This window comes from Chrysemys picta, chromosome 2, assembly GCF_011386835.1.
Source record: "Chrysemys picta bellii isolate R12L10 chromosome 2, ASM1138683v2, whole genome shotgun sequence".
NCBI classification, from domain to species: Eukaryota; Metazoa; Chordata; order Testudines; family Emydidae; genus Chrysemys; species Chrysemys picta.
Genome location: NC_088792.1, coordinates 90,905,009 through 90,926,628, shown reverse-complemented (window position 1 = coordinate 90,926,628; position 21,620 = coordinate 90,905,009). Strand labels below are relative to the sequence as shown.

The 21,620-nt window shown below is 45.7% G+C and overlaps 1 protein-coding gene across 17 annotated transcripts in view; it reads left to right on the top strand.

The window, feature by feature from the left end:
* The window catches only part of PDE1C (phosphodiesterase 1C), a 427,680-nt gene that overhangs the window by 384,123 nt on the left and 21,937 nt on the right, over positions 1-21,620 (top strand). For 3 of the 17 annotated variants that reach the window (XM_065583736.1, XM_065583734.1, XM_065583738.1), the window contains one exon: positions 16,157-16,256. The exons of 12 other annotated variants lie outside the window; for them this stretch is intronic. In XM_065583736.1, coding sequence (XP_065439808.1) covers positions 16,157-16,170 — 14 coding nt within the window. In that variant the 3' untranslated portion in view covers positions 16,171-16,256. Of the gene's footprint in view, positions 1-3,382; positions 3,862-16,156; positions 16,257-21,620 lie in introns of those variants that run through there. 2 more of the 17 variants (XM_008171200.4, XM_065583737.1) reach the window with 2 other exon arrangements.

The following is a 21,620-nucleotide window of genomic DNA, read 5'->3' as shown; positions in this document are numbered from 1 at the left end:
CAAATGTGCAAGTTATTCATTCATGGTCTAAATGTTCTTTAAAAAGGCTTTCCCAGTCTAACTAAAGCTGCTAAAAGAAATCTGAGTGTTAAAACTCCAAAGAGCCATCTAGTGGTTGGAGTAGGACACTGGGTCTCAGGACCCGTAGGTTCTATTCCTAGCTGTGAGACTTTAACCAAGTAAATGTAGCTAAAATTTTCAAACTAGGGTGTCTAAAGCTGGGACCCATGTGTAAATGCATATTTAGGCACCCACTGGGGACAGGTACTTCAGCACCTTTTAAAATCAGGCCACTTATTTAGGGGCTCAGTCCTGCAAGGTGTTGAGCAGTCTGGCCCTGCTCTAGTAGAGAAGTTAAATATGTGCTTAACTTTAAGCATGTGACTAATCCCGCTGACATCTGTGCATTAGATGAGTGTGACAACAGTATATATGAAACAGGAATATTTCATTCAAATAATGGAATAAAATTCAAATTGCTAACACAGTGGAAAATTTGGTGATGTTCCTAAATAATTGAACTGAAAGATGAGGAAAAGTTCAAGTAAGTCATGTAGTCCATCACCTTGCTGTAGTTGTATTGTCCCCTCTAATGCATTTTATTGTCCAGTGTAATTTTAAATGTCAACGCAATAGGAATTCCCCCAGGGAGACAATTCCACAGCCTAATAGATCAGGAAGTTTCATAAACAGCCTAAATGATCTATTTTTTAATGTCATCCCATTAATACTAATTACATCTGTTAGGATATAGATATTCAGGCCTGTCTAAACAGCAGGGGCAGCCATAAGCTGGGAAGCGAACGGTCACATCCTCCCCAGTCACACTGAAATAAGGCAGTTTGGGGCTGTTAAAAAGAGCTGGGAAGCAGGGGTGGCAGGTTTGTAGAAATTCTGGTGATGCCCAGAACCCACCCACCCCCAAACTCCGCCCCCACCTGCCTAAGGCTCTGGGAGGGAGTTTGGGTGGGGGGGAGGAGGTCTGGGATGCAGGCCCTGGGATGGAGTTTGGGTGCTGGGTGCAGGAGCGGCGAGTTGTATGGGCCGGTGCTGCCTGGGCTTCAGCAATATTCAGGGCCTGGGGGCCCAGCTCCACCAATGTTTGCGGCCGGGTCTCTCCCCCGGCCCCGCCTGCTGCCCCCACGCGCCTCCCCCGAGTGTTCCCCGGCCCCCATTTGCTGCCCCCGCGCACCTCCCCTGGGCCCTGGAGCCTGCAGCTCCACACTGACTCCGCTCTGCCGGCTCCCCATCCGCTAGTGGCAGGGCAGGCTGCCCTTACCCTACCCTTCCGCCTCAGACCCTTCCCTTTTCCGGAGGGACCCTCCACCAGCACAGCCCAGCCCCCCCGCCTGCAGTCACCGCTCCTGCTCCACGCTGGGTAAGGGGCAGCCCCATCCCTCACCCCCAGTGAGGCTACAATGAGGAGAAGCAGCAGGGGAGGAGGAGCACATGGAAGCCCCCCCCCCCCCACACAACACCCACCACAGGGGAGGTGAGGGGGCTTCCTGGCCCTGAGAGGGGCCCTAGGAGCACGTGCAGTGACAGTGGTGGGGGTGAGTGTGCTGCCGGGGGGGGGGGAGAGGGCTGGGGGGAGTCCTCTCTGCCCCGGCCCCAGGGCAGCCTGCCTGCACCCCAAACTGATCCCCAGCCCTGCCCCACCCCAAACCCCTCATCTCCAGCCAGAGCCATCACCCCCCGCACCCCTACCCTCTGCCCTAGCCCTGAGCCCCTCCCAAACCTCTCAGCCCCAGCCATAGCCCTCACCCCCTCACACCCTAACCCTCTGCCCCAGTCCTGAGCTCCCTCCTGCATCATGAACCCCTCATCCCCAGCCCCACCCCACAGCCCTCACCCCACACCCCAACCCTCTGCCTTAGCCCTGAGCCCCCCCAAACCCCTCATCCACAGCCCACCCCACAGCCCTCATCCCTGCACCCCCTCCTATCCCCAAACTCCCTCACAGAGCCTGCACCCCTCCTACACCCCCAACCCCAGCCCAGCCTGCACCCAAACTCTGTCCCAGAGCCTGCATCCCTCACCCCCTCCTGTACATCCACCTCTTGCCCCAACCTGCACCCTGCACCCCTCCAACACCCTAATCCCCAGCCCAGGTCCTGCACTCCCAGACCCCCTCCCCCACCCAAACTCCCTCCCAGAGCCCAACCTCTCACCCCTTCTGCACCCAAACTCCCTCCCAGAGCCTGCACCCTGCACCCCTCCAACACCCTAATCCCCAGCCCAGGTCCTGCACCCCAGACCTCCTCCCCCACCCAAACTCCCTTCCAGAGCCTTAGGCAGGTGGGGGGGTGGAGTTTGGGGGGGGAGGCGGTTTCTGGGCACCACCAAAATTTCTACAAACCTTCCACCCCTGGCTGGGTGCAGGCTCTGGGCTGGGACAGGGTATGGGGGTGCAGGAGAGAGTGAGGAGTGCAGGCTCTGGGAGGGAGTTTGGGTGTTGGCTCTGGCCTCAGGGTGGGGGTTGAGGGGTGCAGGCTCTGGGAGTGAGTTTGGGGATAGGAGGAGGTGCAGGGCTGAGGGCTGTGGGGATGAGAATGAGGGGTTTGAAGTGTGGGAGGGGGCTCGGGGCTAGGGCAGAGGGTTGGGGTGTGGGGTGAGGGCTGTGGGGTGGGGCTGGAGATGAGGGGTTCATGATGCAGGAGGGGGCTCAGGGCTGGGGCAGAGGATTAGGGTGCGGGGGGATGAGGGCTCTGGCTGGGGCTGGGGATGATGGGTTTGGGGTGTCGGAGGGGCTCAGGGCTGGGGCAGAGGATTAGGGTGCAGGGGGATGAGGGCTCTGGCTGGGGCTGAGGGGTTTGGGGCGTTGGAGAGGCTCAGGGCTAGGGCGGAAGGGCAGGGTAAGGGCAGCCAGCCCTGCCATTAGTGGATTGGGGGGGGGGCACTAGGACCCTGCGGCAGCAGTTGATACCGGGAGCCGGCAGAGCAGAGTCAGCATGAGCTGCAGGCTCTGGGACCGGGGGAGGTGCGCGGGGGCAGCAAGTGGGGCCAGGGGACACTCGGGGCAGGCGCGTGGGGGCCTCAGGCGGGGCCGGGGGAGAGACCCGGCCCCAAATTTTGGTGGAGCAGGGCCCCTGGGCCCTGAATATTGCTGGAGCCCTGGCACCATGGGCCCATACAACTCGCCGCCCCTGCTGGGAACGGGGACACTGAAGAAGGAAATTGGAATCATTGCTTGCTGGAAGCTCACCCCAATAAACATTGAATTGTTTGCACCTTCAGACTTCGGGTATTGTTGCTCTCTGTTCATGGGAGAAGGACCAGAGAAGTGAGAGGGTGAAGGAATAAGCCCTCTAACATCTTGGTGCCATGACTCGGATGCATCGCTTCGGACAGGGGGGTGGAAATTGTTTCTTTTGTTTTTCAGACACTCTACAAGCAAGCTGTCGCCAGCGGAAGAATACCCCAGAATACCAGGGATATATGTTTTGTGGTGTTCGTCTGTGGTGTTTGTCTTGTTGCTAGCATTGCTGTGTTTCAATGAACAGAAAACCTCATGACATGGGTAGGGGATGGCTTCAAAAGGCTAACCTGGGGGGGAGATGTGTATGGGAATGCAAAATGCTCAACGAGGAGGCCAGCACCTGTGTAATAGCTACCGTGGTACATGGAATGGCAACTAAGCTGGTTGCCACAAACCCTATGGGAATAATGAGAAGGGCAGGCACTCGCTGGGAATCAATGCAGGGGTGTTTGACATTGTGTAAATCCAGAGAAGATGTTTGGATGTTCCCCTCCCTGATGGCCATGGAGGAGCACATCCAATGACCTATGGCAAGGGGTGGACAATTGGGTGTACTGTGTATGAGGTGTTTTGCTGGGAATGTACATATTAGTAGGGGGCATAGGCGCCGACTCTGTGGGTGCTCCAGGGCTGGAGCACCCACGGGGAAAAATTGGTGGGTCCCCCAGACCGACTCCGCCCCCTCCCTGCCCCTATTGGGTGCCGGTGGGTGCTTGTGTCCCCGCCCGACTCCACCCCCTCCCTGCCCCTATTGGTCCCCTCCCCAAATCCCTGCCCCGGCTCCTGCCCTAAGTTCCCCTCGCCCCCGCTGCCCCAGCTCACCACCACCTCCATTCCACCTCCGCCTCCTCCCCTGAGCACGCCGCTGGGTCCTGCTTCTCCCCCCTCCCTCCCAGTGCTTCCGCCACGAAACAGCTGATTCATGCAGCAAACCTGGGCACGAGGGGGGAAAAGGGGGAACTTAGGGCAGGAGCCGGGGCAGGGATTTGGGGAGGGGACCAATAGGGGCAGGGAGGGGGTGGAGTCGGGCGGGGACACAAGCACCCACCGGCACCCAATAGGGGCAGGGAGGGGGCGGAGTCGGTCTGGGGCTGGGGACGCAAGCACCCACCGGTGCCAAGAAAAGTTGGCTCCTGTGGTAGGGGGCACAATTACAGCAGCCCATAACCACACTTCACACTGCTATTTGGACTTTGGTGCACAAATGGATCTGTGAATCTTATTGCTGTGAATAATCGAACCAGTACATACAGCCTGATTCCATTCCAAATGGTTAAGTAGGTTTGGACAATAACCCATTTCTCTGTGGACATTCAATGGATTTATAATATGAACAAAAGCCCGCAAAACCTGCAGGGGCAGCTTGTTTTAACTGCCAGCAACTGGACACATTAAGATGTTGAACCTGTCGAAGGAGGAGAGGCAGTGTTTTGGTGGTGGCTCGGATATTGGACCATACTGCAGTGGTCAGGACTCTCGGTGTTGCTGTGGATTATTATAGTGGCTGGTGTATTGTTAAGTACACTTGTGTTACGTTGCATATGAAGATAACCTATAAGTAATGTAGTAAATCCTCCCCCACCCCCACCCCCAGTGTACTAGAGAACCCGGACCCAACCTTCTCGGGCCCACTATAATGGGAAGTTTGGAACACTAATTGGAATTGGTGTGGTATGCCCATACAAGAGAAGGTGCAGGGCACGGTACTACACAAGGTGCAGTGGGACAAATGGAATATTGACACCTTCCATCTTGATGCCTGTCCCTATCGGGAAATGTGTCACCATATGTCCTGTGCTTTTCCAGGGATACCTGGGCAGGAGGATCCCAAAAGAAAAAAAAAGGGGTGGAGTGTTAGGATATGATCTAGGGTTACCATTCGTCCGGATTTACCCGGACATGTCCTCCTTTTCGCGCTAAAAATAGCGTCCGGGGGGAATTTGTAAAGCACTCACAATGTCCGGGATTTCCCCCTCCCCCGGCAGAGCGAGCGGCTGGGAGGGCTGCAGAAAAATCCCGGGCTGGACTCCTGAGCAGCTGTAGAGGAGCCGGAGCCACCCTGCATTCTGAGTTGGCCTCTCCTGCAACCCGGTCCGGCAGCACTGTGCAGGGCCAGGGACCGGGTTTTGTTGTGCAGGGCCAGGGACCGGGTTTTGTTGTGCTGGGGAGCGCAGCCACGTGTCCGGCTCGGCTTGCACAGAGCCCAACACCCTGTTCTGAGCAGCAGGGTAAGGGGGACCGGGGGCAGGAAGGTTCTGGAGGGGGCAGTCAAGAAACGGGGGGGGGGGCTTTTAGGGGGGGGTGGAGAAAGTTTTGGGCAGTCAGGGTACAGGTAGGGGGTAGGGTCCTGGGGGGCAGTTGGGGGGGGTCTTAGGAGGGGGCAGTTAGGGGACAAGGAACAGGGAGGCTTAGGGGTGGGGTTCTGGAGGGCAGTTAGGAGCAGGGGTCCCAGGAAGGGGCAGTCAGGGGACAAGGAGCAGGGGGGTGGGGAGCTGGGAGTTCTGGGGGGGGGGGCTGTCAGGGGGCAGGAGTGGGGAGACGGATCGGAGCAGTCAGTGGACAGGGACCAGAGAGGTTTAGATGGGTTGGGAGTTCTGGGGGGGGGCTGTCAGGGGGCAGGAGTGGGGAGAGGGATCGGAGCAGTCAGGGGACAGGGAGCAGAGAGGTTTAGATGGGTTGGGAGTTCTGGGGGGGGCTGTCAGGGGGCAGGAGTGCGGAGAGGGATCGGAGCAGTCAGGGGACAGGGAGCAGAGGGGTTTAGATGGGTTGGGAGTTCGGGGGGGGGGCTGTCAGGGGGTGGGGAGTGGTTGGATGGGGCGTGGGAGTCCCAGGGGTCTGTCTGGGGGTGGGGGTGTGGATAAGGGTTGGGGCAGTCAGGGGACAAGAGGCAGGGAGGCTTAGATAGGGAGTGGAGTCCTGGGGGGCAGTTAGGGGCAGGGGTCCCAGGAGGGGGCAGTCAGGGGACAAGGAACGGGGGGAGGGTTAGGGGTTCTGGGGGGGCGGGAAGTGGGAGGGGCAGGGGCGGGGCTAGGGCGGGTCTCCTCCCGTCCTCTTTTTTGCTTGCTGAAATATGGTAACCCTATATGATCAGGCCTGTCTGCAAAGGCCTATACTTTAGGAATTTAGGTATATGTTTATCACTTAGCAAGTTATAGAGGTACAAAACAAGAATCAGAATCAGTCTGCCTGTTTATGGGCCTTCGCTCCCTATGATAGTCTAAGGCCTTGTCCTCAGGCTAAGGCCTTTGGCTAAACAGCAGGGGCAGCCATAAGCTGGGAAGTGAATGGTCACATCCTCACCAGTCACACTGAAATAAGGCAGTTTGGGGCTGTTAAAAAGATGATCTAATCTATCACCTCCAGAGAAAGGGAAGAAGAGCCTAGAAGATTTAAAGAAAACTTAGTTTGATAGCATCCTGTCTGGCAAGAACTCACTTATCTATAGCTGGGGTGTGAAATCCTCATTTCTTTGTTGTTCTATCATTGTAGTCCCCATTTCCCTAAGCAGGAAGAACTGGAAGTGCTAATAAATAAATACAACTATGACATTGTTGGCATCACTGAAACTTGGTGGGATAATGCACATGATTGGAATGTTGGTGTGGATGGGTACAGCTTGCTCAGGAAGGATAGACCGGGGAAAAACAGGAGGAGGTGTTGCCTTATATATTAAAAATGTACACACTTGGACTGAAGTGGAGATGGACATAGGAGACGGAAGTGTTGAGAGTCTCTGGGTTAGGCTAAAAGGGGTAAAAAACAAGGGTGATGTCATGCTAGGAGTCTACTACAGGCCACCTAACCAGGTGGAAGAGGTGGATGAGGCTTTTTTTAAACAACTAACAAAATCATCCAAAGCCCAAGATTTGGTGGTTTGGGGGGGGGGGGACTTCAACTATCCAAATATATGTTGGGAAAATAACACAGCGGGGCACAGACTATCCAACAAATTCTTGGACTGCATTGCAGACACCTTTTTATTTCAGAAGGTTGAAAAAGCTACTGGGGGGAAGCTGTTCTAGACTTGATTTTAACAAATAGGGAGGAACGCATTGAGAATTTGAAAGTAGAAGGCAGCTGGGGTGAAAGTGATCATGAAATCATAGAGTTTGCAATTCTAAAGAAGGGTAGAAGGGAGTACAGCAAAATAGAGACAATGGATTTCAGGAAGGCGGATTTTGGTAAGCTCAGAGAGCTGATAGGTAAGGTCCCATGGGAATCAAGACTGAGGGGAAAAACAACTGAGGAAAGTTGGCAGTTTTTCAAAGAGACACTATTAAGGGCCCAAAAGCAAGCTATTTCACTGGTTAGGAAAGATAGAAAATGTGGCAAAAGACCACCTTGGCTTAACCACGAGATCTTGCATGATCTAAAAAATAAAAAGGAGTCATATAAAAAATGGAAACTAGGGTGGATTACAAAGGATGAATATAGGCAAACAACACAGGAATGCAGGGGCAAGATTAGAAAGGCAAAGGCACAAAATGAGCTCAAACTAGCTACAGGAATAAAGGGAAGCAAGAAGACTTTTTATCAATGCATTAGAAGCAAGAGGAAGACCAAAGACAGGGTAAGGCCCACTGCTCAGTGAAGAGGGAGAAACAGTAACAGGAAACTTGGAAATGGCAGAGATGCTTAATGACTTCTTTGTTTCGGTCTTCACTGAGAAGTCTGAAGGAATGCCTAACATAGTGAATGCTAGCAGAAAGGGGGTAGGTTTAGCAGATAAAATAAAAAAAAGAACAAGTTAAAAATCACTTAGAAAAGTTAGATGCCCGCAAGTCACCAGGGCCTGATGAAATGCATCCTACAATACTCAAGGAGCTAATAGAGGAGGTATCTGAGCCTCTAGCTGTTCTCTTTGGAAAATCATGGGAGACGGGAGAGATTCCAGAAGACTGGAAAAGGGCAAATATAGTGTCCATCTATAAAAAGGGAAATAAAAACAACCCAGGAAAGTATAGACCAGTTAGTTTAACTTCTGTGCCAGGGAAGATAATGGAGCAAGTAATTAAGGAAATCATCTGCAAACACTTGGAAGGTGGTAAGGTGATAGGGAATAGCCAGTATGGGTTTGTAAAGAACAAATCGTGTCAAACCAATCTGATAGCTTTGTTTGATAGGCTAACGAGTCTTGTGGATAAGGGAGAAGCTGTGGATGTGGTATACCTAGACTTTAGTAAGGCATTTGATATGGTCTCGCATGATATTCTTATTGATAAACTAGGCAAATACAATTTAGATGGGGCTACTATAAGGTGGGTGCATAACTGGCTGGATAACCGTACTCAGAGAGTTGTTATTAATGGTTCCCAATCCTGCTGGAAAGGCATAACAAGTGGGGTTCCGCAGGGATCTGTTTTGGGACCGGCTCTGTTCAATATCTTCATTAATGACTTAGATATTGGCATAGAAAGTACGCTTATTAAGTTTGCAGATGATACCAAACTGGGAGGGATTGCAACTGCTTTGGAGGACAGGGTCATAATTCAAAATGATCTGGATAAATTGGAGAAATGGTCTGAGGTAAACAGGATGAAGTTTAACAAAGACAATGCAAAGTGCTCCACTTAGGAAGGAAAAATCAGTTTCATACATCCAGAATGGGAAGAGACTGTCTAGGAAGGAGTACGGCAGAAAGGGATCTAGGGGTTATAGTGGACCAAAGCTAAATATGAGTCAACAGTGTGATGCTGTTGCAAAAAAAGCAAACATGATTCTGGAATGTATTAACAGGTGTGTTGTGAGCAAGACACGAGAAGTCATTCTTCCGCTCTACTCTGCGCTGGTTAGGCCTCAACTGGAGTATTGTGTCCAGTTCTGGGCACCGCATTTCAAGAAAGATGTGGAGAAATTGGAGAGGGTCCAGAGAAGAGCAACAAGAATGATTAAAGGTCTTGAGAACATGACCTATGAAGGAAGGCTGAAAGAATTGGGTTTGTTTAGTTTGGAAAAGAGAAGACTGAGAGGGGACATGATAGCAGTTTTCAGATATCTAAAAGGGTGTCATAAGGAGGAGGGAGAAAACTTGTTCACCTTAGCCTCTAAGGATAGAACAAGAAGCAATGGGCTTAAACTGCAGCAAGGGAGGTCTAGGTTGGACATTAGGAAAAAGTTCCTAACTGTCAGGGTGGTTAAACACTAGAATAAATTGCCTGGGGAGGTTGTGGAATCTCCATCTCTGGAGATATTTAAGAGTAGGTTAGATACATGTCTATCAGGGATGGTCTAGACAGTATTTGGTCCTGCCATGAGGGCAGGGGACTGGACTTGATGACCTCTCGAGGTCCCTTCCAGTCCTAGAATCTATGAATCGATGAATTGTTTGTCTGTATCATCTTTGTCTGGTTCTGTGATTGTTTCTGTCTGCTGTATAATTAATTTTGTTGGGTGTAAACCAATTAAGCTGGTGGGATATAATTGGTTAGATAATCATGTTACAATATGTTAGGATTGGTTAGTTAAATTTCAGTAAAATGATTGGTTAAGATATAGCTAAGCAGAACTCAAGTTTTACTATATAGTCTGCAGTCAATCAGGAAGTAAGAGGGGGGAATTGGAATCATGTTTTGCTAAGGGGGTAGAATGGGAACTGGGACACAGGCAAGGCTCTGTGGTGTCAGAGCTGGGAAGGGGGACACTGAGGAAGGAAACTGGAATCATTGCTTACTGGAAGTTCACCCCAATAAACATTGAATTGTTTTCTCCTTTGGACTTCGGGTATTGCTGCTCTCTGTTCATGCGAGAAGGACCAGGGAAGTGAGAGGGTGAAGGAATAATCCCTCTAACAACATCCTCCAAACCACCCTAAATAATTCCTCTCTTTCCTTGATGATTGTGCCCTTCAAATATATTGCAAATGCTACAACCCCAGATCAGACCTGCCTGACATGCAGGTGTCCAAGGGAAGACAGGGCATGAGAACTCCAGACAGCACAGTTCCTGCTTTAACGACGGGGTTGTACAAGACCTCAGTTTCTAAGCTGCTTTTGAGGCACTTAATTTCATCCCCGCCTAATGTATCAAAAGGCCAACTTTCTCTCCAGCTGCTTCCTCTTCCTTTGATGCATCTCTTTGAATCCCCCCAGTTCTCTTTGATCCCTTTGGATAGCACTAGCACATTACTAGAGCTGTTCAAATAGCATCTGTCAGATCAAAAATTCAACAAACTTGAGGACTTTTGTGGGGCAGGACTTTGTGATTCATTCCCAGGGGTCGGCAACCTTCAGCACGCGGCCCATCAGGGTAATCCACGAGACATTTTGTTTACATTGACCATCCACAGGCATGGCCCCCTGCAGCTACCAGTGGCCATGGGAAGGTTGCCAACCCCGGCACTAACCAGTCCTGTTAATTGCAAATGTTTATCCCTGTGTGTAACTAGTCACAAAATGTTTTGGATGAATAATTTTCAGATTATGGCTTATTCAAAACCTGTTTCTTTAGGTTATTTGCCATTGTGTTGTCAGAGGAGTTGTGGATGCTTAGCATTATTCCCTACTACCCTTAGCTGACACAAGAAAAGGCAGTGAAGTGCTCTGGAGAGAGTCATGGCTATTCTGCCGTAGGAAGGGTTTCTGTAATGTGAGTACTTAGGGAGACAGGAGAGAGAAAAGGGATATGTCAGGGGATGAGGTGCTTTGGTGCTCCAGGTACACTTGGATAGTTTTCTTCCAACATATTCTGCATTCACTAATAGCAGAGATGCAGCATAGAAATGACTTCCATGTCTTTAACTTTTGTAGTTGTTTTCATATAATTGACACAAAATGTTATATTGATAGCATAGCAAATGCTTCTCTCTCTCATGGTGACATAATGCTCGTCAGAAGCATTACATGGCATGATAGCGAGGGGATAATATTTGTACATTGTAAGAAATTTTTTCCAGAACTGAACTGAACTAGAAGACGGCCACAGTCTAATTAAAAGGAAAATCTTGGTGCAACCTTAACCACAGAATCCCTTTGTTTCTCATAATTATTAAGAAATCTTTATAGTTGTAATGAAATATAGGAGTGATGAAATAATCGAATATATGGAATGGGATTTTAGATATACAATCACACAGAAAGGGAAGCGCGCATGATGGTGTGATATAGTATATGGATTTTATCAAAAGGGATGGCCACATTACTCACCCAAGACAGCCAAGTAGGTCATCCCAAAAACTGCCTGTGATGGGGTATATCAGACCCTCTGAGGCCCCCTACTGGAGGCCTTGAGGACCTGCCACACCCTGCCCTAGAAAAGGGCAGTGGAGAGGGTCCTCCATTCTGCCTAGAGTGGCTGTGTGGGACACAGCCAATCAGGGCCCAGAAGGTCAGTATAAGAGGAGCTGCAGGGCCAGAGTAAGTTCCAGTTCCTTGCTGGAGCTATAGGAGTGTGGCTGGTGTGTGGCTGGCTGAGGGAACTGCAGGTTCTTGGATGAGGTAGTGCTGCCAGAAGCTAGGGAGTGTGAGAAGGAGCCCTGAGCTGGTTGCAGGGACTCCATGAGGACAAGGCCCTGAGGTAAGGGTGGTGATGGTGCAGGGCCGTGGGGAAGTGGCCCAGGGAATTAGAGCAGCAGCATGACTTAGATAAAGGGACACAGCAGACAGCTGCTATCTCTGGGAGGGAGCAGACTTTGTCACCAAGGAGGGAACCCTATCCTGGAGCAAGGACAACTTGAGGAAGATATTACACAGGACATTGGGAGAGACCCCTTTTGTACCCCGGAAGGAATTTTGCTTTGTTTTTGACTCAGCTGGAGGGTTGAGTCACCAAAGACACACCAGAGAGAGAGAGAGCGCAGACATGAGCACTTGGCCAAGGGCGGGGGGGAGGAGAGCGATCGTGAGAGGTGAATGTGCCCCGTTACACTGCCAATAAAATATTTGTACCACACTACGTTATCATGTGTTCTGTATTTGTAGGGGGAAAATGTTAGAAATGTTTTGGATTTTAAAATGTCAGGCCCAACTGTGTCATGTAGACACAGCACTTCTTTGGAGGAGGTGTGGAGTTGCATCAACCAAATAGTTGCTCTGGGAGGTACTATTCCTGGAATAAGCTTAATACTTTCCAAACTTCTGGGGAGCAGGCACCCAGCTGGTACAGAGAGAGGCAGAGCTGTCAGATCTTCACAAGCATTAATTACTATGGGTCAGATCCTCAGATGGTGTAAATCGGCGTAGCTCCATTGACTTCTGTGGGCTACTCCGATTTATCCCAGCTGAGGATCTGGCTTAATGAGTCACACATAGCAGGCTTAGGTTTTGAATCAGTCTAAACTCTCACCCCAACTCTGAATGCCTGCGAGATTCTGTTCCTGTGCCCTACTGGGTAGCAGATTGCTAAAGTTTCAATTAGACAGGCATAATTACTACCAACTGCTTCAAGTTCTAATTTTTGTAAGCTCAAGAACTTGTAGACATTTGTTTAGTCAAAAAGAGGGAGGCGAATAGGGAAGATTAATCACTGGTTTTCTATGATCAGCAACCAGCCTCATAGTTGTAAAGATACATTTATATATTGCACAGTAGTGTGTATGGTAGTGAGATTGATGTATCGTAGTATATGTGGATTTCAGTAAGTTATTCAAAATAGTCACATAATAAACTTGTAAATAACCAGTTAAGTGCATATTAGTTGAAAATACTCTAGTATAAATTATTAGTAATTGCATGTTCTGTTCCAATTTACAATCTAAGACCTCCAAGGGGTACTGTTATAAAGTGGAGTACAACAGGAATCACGGTTAGGAGCCATGTATTTGAATATTTGTGGTAGTGATCACTGGACAGGTCTAAAGTCAGCAATGACAAAATATAAATATGACAGCAACACTGGAGGGTTGTGCATATACACATACTTATTTGAAATAGATGCCTAGACATTACTTAGTCTTCCCAGATATAGAATGGTATATATTTCTTTTTCTTTTTTAATTATCTGCATTAATATATGCTAATTTTGCAGTGAAATCAGTTTGGGAATACGGTAGTGAAATGAAAATGAGCCTTAATCATACTCAAGGCTAAAGTCGTGTTAAAATTCCACATTCTGGTAAGGAACCCTTTTTGTACCCAAAGAGAAATCCAGCTAGAAAGCAAATGCATTTTCTGCACCAAAGAGCATCCTTCTGAAAGCAAAACAATTGAACAATTAGAGTTTTTTACTCCATTTTAAGCAAGTATAGAACTAGAATTTTCTTGTTGGTACAGCTGGTAATGTGGTGGATGGGAGTGAAAGGCAATCTGTGCTCCATTTGCCCATAGAGAACTTTCAAAGTCTGAGGAAAATGTATTTCTTTCCTTTCCATTAGCAGGAAAGGAAGGGATGCTCTTGTGATTAAGGTATGGCATAGGAATGGGAGATGGGACACTTGGTTTTACTTGCAGCTCTGTTACAGAACTCACTGTGTGACCATAGCTAAATCATTTAGGGCCTGTTCTTGAGATATGTTGAGCACCTACAGCTGTCATTTACTTGGAGTTATGAGTGCTCAGGATTTCTACAAAAGGATACCGTTAACCACTGGTGCTTCAGTATCTCCTCTTTAATATTGGGCTAATGATATTTCTCACAGGGCTGTTGTGAGGTCATGTTAATATTTGCAAATCAGGCTGAGTTCCTTAGATGGGAGGCATCAGAGAAGTATAAGTTATTATTTGACATTGTTAGATTTTGTACTTACTAGAACTGAGAATGTTTAATGAAATTAAAATAAAACCAGTGAAATCCAGAGAGTTTAACTCTCAATGTTATAATCGTCTTGGCAGATAGGATACCATGTGCAATTTTTTTGGAATCATTGCACCAGTTTACAGATGAACATTATATAATGAAAAATCCCTCTGCTGAGTGCACAATAAGAGAATGAGGCAAATCTGTGGGCAGACAGCAGTGATTGTACAGCATTGTGTTCTATGTATTCGGCAGATACAATATTATTCACCTTAGATGTAGTTAAGAAATCAGACCTATGCTGCAAACCCCACCCTCCTTGCCCAAATGAAAAACTATCTTCTTTATGGAGACAAACCGGACTGGCTTCAGAACATGGCAGAAAGAGATTTGTGACATAGAGTCGCTTCTGAGGCATGCAGAGAATTATAAATCAAATCAGCGCTACTTGAGATGGGTTTGGTTGGGTAGCATGAACTATCCAACCCCGCAGCAGCAACTAGTTGATATGAGTGGGTGCTAGAACATGGGTGGCTAAGCAGAGGTGCCAAAGATATTCATGGGAACCTAACTGTTTCAGAACTGGTTTGACCCCTTTCTAATCAAAGTACAATTTTCAAGTTTGATAACTTTTCAGGAGGACTGCCTGGGGGGGGGGGGGAGGCGGGGTTGTTTGCTCTGGATACAGTGTTTTCTTTTTCCTGGAAATAATGAAAAATGCCTCTTGATTTAGCAGAGCATCTTCCTTGTGGAGATCTATTCAGGGTGAAGATTTGTCTGTGGATATTAGTGAAGTCAATGGAGTTACTGTGTCAGGGATGAATGTAGTCCAATATACTTTACTTTTGAATCTTGGAGATATTATTTGCCAAGCTAACTATTCTGTCGCTTTTAACTGATCATCTGGGATCTCTGAGATAGCGAGAACAGACAAAGCCACAAATTTTACTATTGAAGACAAATACTAAATTCAAATTTTAAACGGATCTTTGCTTATAGCAAAATACCCTGGAGTACTAATGTATATTTTATCTTTGCCTTGAAAGAACAAGTCTTAAAGGACTTGTTCGAGTGTGTTTTACTTGCCATAAGTTCACAGCACAATAGGTACCACTCCTATTGTGTCATGAATAAAGTCAATGTTAACTAGATCCTGATACTGGAAGGTTTTATTTCTCTTCCATTTGCAAACTAGTGATTTCAGTAACATCTTCTTTGGATCTATCTTCATTTGGACATAAATGTCATGCTGATAAACCCTGATTAACAGATTTATTTGGACATAAGCTTTCGTGGGTGCATCTGAAGAAGTGAGGTTTTTACCCACGAAAGCTTATGCCCAAATAAATCTGTTTGTCTTTAAGGTGCCACCAGACTCCTTGTTGTTTTTGTAGCTACAGACTAACACGGCTACCCCCTGATACTTGAAACCCTGATTGACCCAGTTATAGTGTGAGTAAGGACAAAACAAGCTTAACCACCCAGCTCTGCCAACACCCCGTAATCATTATGTTCATTGTCTTTGCTTTTCCTGGTCTGTGTATCTTGACCAGAGATTGCAAATATACTGTACTATGTGGTGCTGTGAGCAAATATCTCCTAGAGATTCGAACATGACCACCAAACTCACTCTCACTTGTGATCTGAGCTAATACTTTAAATCCACTATGTCAGACTGGCTTTCCATTTACTGTGAATTCACAAAGTACATGAACTTTATGTGGTTATGCACTGAGCTGCCTTACTACTTGTGACAGAGCCATTTAGAAGAGAGGATCTGTTTTTCGTTTGGAGAGTGTTCTTTTCTTTACCCAAAATACAAGTACAGTGTTGCCCATTTTAGTGTCAAAGAGATGCTGAAATGGCTGGGAAGCAAGGGTGGGTGGAGTGCCCTGTACCAAAAAGACTAATATGACTTACCTGTCAAAACACACTAAGCTCTTGAGCTGATCCCACTGAAACCAATGTTTAAACTTCCATTGGTTAAGGCAGGAAGACAATTGGGTTTGCTTGTGTAGGAAAGAGTGTTACTTTCAAACCAAGTGCGCAAGAGGGTTTAGCTATTGTGCAGTTTATGGTCTTTGTGAGATTACACAAAGCCATGATATCTGGAAGGAATGAGCATGTCTAAACTGATACCTTTTTTCCCTCCTTTCCCAGCTTTACAATCCCTTGACGTGGGGGGGAAAAGGCAGCATTGACACGTTTCTTTTTCTTTTTTTTTTCCAGATACAGAAGAGTAAAAAAAAAAAAAAAATTAAAAAAAGAGACTGCAAATTTCTTTCATCATTTTAGCTGAGCTTCTTCATTCCTCTCCTCCTCCTCCTTACGCAAAGACCAGTTTCTGGGGAAGGCGTTACACAGCTTTCAAAACAATCCTCCTCCCACTGGCTACTTCACAGTTAATGACTCTGGGGTTTGGGTGTTTTTTTCCTTCACTTTTTTCCCCGTGTGTGTGTGTGTGGTTTCTTTTTTAAAATTCTCTGGGGGTTTTTGTTAACAAAATAATTCCACTTTCTGGACAGGCAAAGCAAATACACGAGGATCCTCCTCAGAAGCCATTGCTTCCCTATATTAGAGCCCTAGCTTGTGAAAGAGACGCTAAGGTGGTGAAACAGAAAATCGGAATGTGTGGAAAGGGGCTTGAAATTCCTGCCTTTGTACTATTGTTTCCATCTGCTAGGCAGAGAATTTGATACCAGTTTTAGCATCAGTTCAGAGGATTTTGTTCGTGAAGGTGGTGAATTGTTAAATTCATAAACTTCTCACTAGGACTTAGTACTGTTACACTGCTTTTCCAGCACTCTGATATTGATTTTTGTTTTTTTATTTATCCTGTGGGCAAATTCATTTAATCTTTGTGCACTTTTCTTATTTTGTTTTAGTAATGACTCACAAATAGGCCGTTTTCTCAGGGCTGTTGCCCACTAAAGCTCTGAGGAATGTACTTTTTGTGTTGTCTTCCATAACTAGTAATTACAATTAATGATATATTTCTCACATCTGTTTTAGATACCTGTAAACACTCTTTACCTGACCTAGAAGTACTGAGAGAAGGCGGGCATTAGGAAGTCAGATGGATCAATTTCTCCTTTCATCTTAGTGTGACATTTCTTTTATCACTGATTGAATGGATGGGTCAAAGGAAAAGAAAAATATAAGTTTTTAATATAAATAAGTTGGAAAAGTATAAGCAGACAAAGAAAGATTGAAAAAAAAACCCATGGTCTAGGTACACCACTGGAGTGAAGTAGGCCCATAAACTTTAAAGGTGAAATGTTCAAAACTAACTAACTCAGGCCCTGATTCAGGAAAGTGTTGCTGTTCATTAAACACGTGCTTAAATGTTGTCCTGGATTAGGGCCCCAAGATGGATCCAGTTCAATATAACTTGATTTCACCTGTCCATGTGAAATTCAACACACACACACACACTTGGTTTTTCATAGTTCGTTTTATCCAGTGTATAGTTTTGCCCTGTTGTTCACATATATAGTTTACTATGAGTTAGACTGCTTTCATGCTACTCTGGAGAATGTGGAAAACATTGGCCTCAGAAGGAAAATAAACTCCATCTGTATTCCATTTCCATGTTCAAAGCACAAAACTTTGTTCTACCACCAGCCTCTATTAGATAGAAGACCCGCAGCTTCTGTTCAAAATGCATATGAACAGGGATGAGCATGTTTAAGATGGCAGTAGGAAATAGTGCCATACTTGTATTAGCCTCACCTAACACTAGCAGCAGTAGGGCTCGTCCAAGTTCAGATTTTGAACATGAACATCCCATAGCTCAGGAATGTTTGTATCCAGGATTTTGGTTCAACCCACTCTGCAAAATCCAGATTCACATCTGAGTTTTTACTTCAGACACCAAAGTTTGAGTTTGTTCAGATATAGGGATTTAGTTGGGGTCCATCTCATGCTTAGTAAAATATTTTCCCTTGGAAGAAATATAAAAATAACTGCTGTTAGCATACATATAGCATTCTCCAGCTGTCTTCTCTATATTGGTTCCTTTAAAGAAAGTAAAGGAACACACAATATTCTAATTCCTTAGAACTGCTTCTGTGACTGCTCCACACTCAGAACCCCCATCGGCTTCAATGGAAGTTACACACACCTAGAAGCTGTAGAATTTGGCCTATAGGTCCAGATCCACAAAGGTACTAAAGCTCCGACCTTTCGTTAAAATCAATGGAAGCTAGCAGCCTAAATACCTTTGTGGATCGGTGTCTTCGTCTTTATCAAATTCTTTAAAGGGACATTGACAAGATATAAATAATACTGCATTGCTGACCCAGTCCTTACTCCTACTGGGGTTTAACTTGAATACAGTCTGAGCCAGCACATATTTTTTTAAATGATCCCTACCTAGTTTACAGTGACTAAAAATTCCTTAGACTATTAAAACTGAAATAATTTTAAAATCAAATTGATCTTCAGCTCTTTGTGATGTATTTTTGACAACACACTGCTTTGACAGTGAAACGAGACTACGGTGAGCCATTTCTTGGTTCTCATGCACTAGCACTTTGGCGCAACTTCAGGCTGGAGGTTTAACAGTGAGGGTGACAAATTACCCAGGGAAATGATAGATTCTCCATTTCTTGAGGTTTTTGAGATGAAAACTGGATGCCTTTCTGAAAGATTTGCTTTAGTCATACACAAGTTATTGGGCTCAATGTACACATAACTGGGTGAAACTGAATGGCCTGTGATAAACAGGAGGTCAGACTAGATGTTCTAATGGTCCCTTATGGCCTTATAATCTGTGATATATTCACAGGGGTATATTAATTAAACATTTAAAAATATTTTTGATATTTTAAAAAAGTTGTGAAATCATTTCTAGAAGACTCTGTGGCCTTTCTAGAAACAAAAAAAAAACTGAAATGTAGATGTTGAGAGACTGCAAAGAGAGTGGTGTAGATGGAAGAGTCTACCTCTGTGGTTCTGTTTGCAGGTTCAGGTCCTAAACTATGACACTTGATGGTATCTCTCAAATTAACCATCTCACAATAGTATTGTGCTAGTGCTTTGGGAACCAAGAAATTATATCTCCCAGGTGAACTAGACAGCAGTCACGGTGTGCTTATATAACAAATTTGCAGTACTGTCTCTTATTTTATTTCACAAAACTTGTCTGTGAGTGCATGAAACTGAATGAATGGCTCTTTACACAATTCAGTTCAATTAAATACATTTCCTCACTGTGTAAAACACGATGAAAAATATCTGTTCTTAATTCTTTACCTTCCATTCAGCTTCTCCCTTTGTGTGAGGGAAACAAAGCTGTAGATGCCTTACTATCTGCTTGTCTATTAGAAGAGACAAAGAGTAAGCTACACATATTAAAAATACGAGGCCCATGCTGCAGGCCTGATTCACTTCTGTGGGAGTCACATGCATGTAAGCACAACCATGTGATGGGGATTTTACAGATTGAGACCTGGATTTGGAAGTCAACCTGTGTACTAAAATGATACAACTTCAGCCTTTAGGATGAGAGTGCTGGTCAAATCTCTCACAAAGTACCACCTTGCTGGACGACCAGACCAAAAACTGTCTCCTAATCTGTGAAAGTGAATCCAGGCACCTTACATCCTATAAGTAGGGAGAGATTTCCTTGGGTGCCCCGCTAACTTGTCCGTATTTAGACTTTTCAAAGTAACTGGTCTTCAGAGAACTGGCATAGCTCCGTTAACATAAATAAATGGTGCCTGTGCTTCTATCTAACCAAGGCCCAAGCTGCCCTTAAGGAATGTCAGCAGATTTTATTGTCAATTTACAATTTACTTACATTTTTTAAAGTGTAAATGTTCCCAATTCTGTACACAGATAATGATTTAATTGATGAGAAAACGAGGTGTCTCTGACAACGTGCAAAGATAATTAGGAGTAGGCAGGGTCAGTTGTCAAAACAAAATGATTTTGATGCATCATTTAAAAGCACATGATCGAATGCTTACATCCACTACTTGACCGGCTTTAAACATGAATTGCACAGCTTTTCATCAAGGGCGTGAGCTCAGGTTTTCTGTTTTTCCTTATAAATAATGCCTTTTGGTATTAATGACATTATTCACAGTCACAAGAGAAACATAGATACCTGACTCTAGGGCTTCTAAAAACTCTTGCAATTTCAGATTTAAAAATATTTTTGAGTTGTCACAATTTCAACACTCTCTCTTTAAATAAAGATGCATTGTTTTACATTGGCATTTTACATTTAGGCACTAGTGTGGTTCTGTACTATAGCAGGGAAACCCAGAACCCTGAACTTAGGTCCTGGTAGGTAAATAAAGAAGACCTTTTTAATTGTACTGTTTTCAATACCCATTGATTTGTAGCTGGGAGTGAATTTTCAAAGTGGCTTCATTACAGCCTCTTTTGTGCTTGTGAAAAAAACTGCCATGCAATTTTTGAGAAAGGCCACCTGAACATACAAACACTAGAATTTAAACATGCAAAGCTTGTTTGTGCCCAGCTTGTGTGCAAATGAGGTTTGGAATGGGTAGATTTTATTATTTGTGCATACAATTGATCATGCTCAAATTCTGTATGGAGAAAGTTGCAAAGACTTTACATTTTAGCTCATGGAGTGTACACACAAAATCTGTAACTGATTTTGGATCTGCTTTTTAATTAAAAAAAAATCAATATAACTTAAACATTGATAGAAACTGAATGAGAAAGTTCCTGCCCATCTAAGGGCCACAGGCTCAACTGGGGAAAATCTGTGCATCTTCATGGACTGAGGAAATTTCCCTAAATAGCTAATTATTTGGCCCTGTTCTCATCACACTTGTACCAGTTTCATACTGGTATAACTCCTATGACTTCAGTGGTGTTTCTCCTGATTATCAGCAATGTATGAATGACAGGAGTGTGAAGCCCATTTATTTATTTATTTTATCCACCGCTTCACCATCAAATAAGCAAACACAAAACAATGGCCCTCTATTTTCCATCTGCGTACCCAATACCAGTCCCTTAGCTGTGCATGTGAGATTTCTGAATATCGAAGCTTAAATATGGTAAGAGACTTTACAAGCTGAAGACAGAAAGCTGTGTTAATACCTGCAGCAGCGTGGGAGAGGGAGCCCAAATGAGAAAACTTGATAGGAAAAGCATACTTTACTTCCAGACTTCTCAGGCTCCAATCCTCCTCCCAGTGAAGTCAATGATACTTTGTCCATTTATTTAAATTAATATTCTCCACCATGGGCTCAGATCAAGTGCAGTGTCAATTTAATATCTGAAACATATTCTCTCAGGGGATGAGTATCCTGTTCTTGCAGGGAGATGGGTTTGGTGATCAGATAGGTCTTTTCCATCTCTGATCTCTGTGGTCCAAGCTAAAAGCAAATCGTTTGACCACCATTGATCACATTATTTGCCATTAAAACAGAAAAGCAGGCACTTTGTTTCAAGTTTCTCAGATTTTTTACTCTTCCTTCCCTGCATGTTGTTTTCTTCTTTTTCTGAGCAAATATAGTGTGAGATTTCTCACTGGCAACAAAGCAGAACTGTGACTCTCTCTTCATCCTCTGTCTCACACACAAGTACACAAAACCATGACCGTACACACGTACAGGCTCCACAATACACTGTTGGCACTTTGTATTCCTTTTATTTCATTAGCGTGCGTGTATAAGACCTGTTGTGTACTCATCTTTGCCCGGTTCTA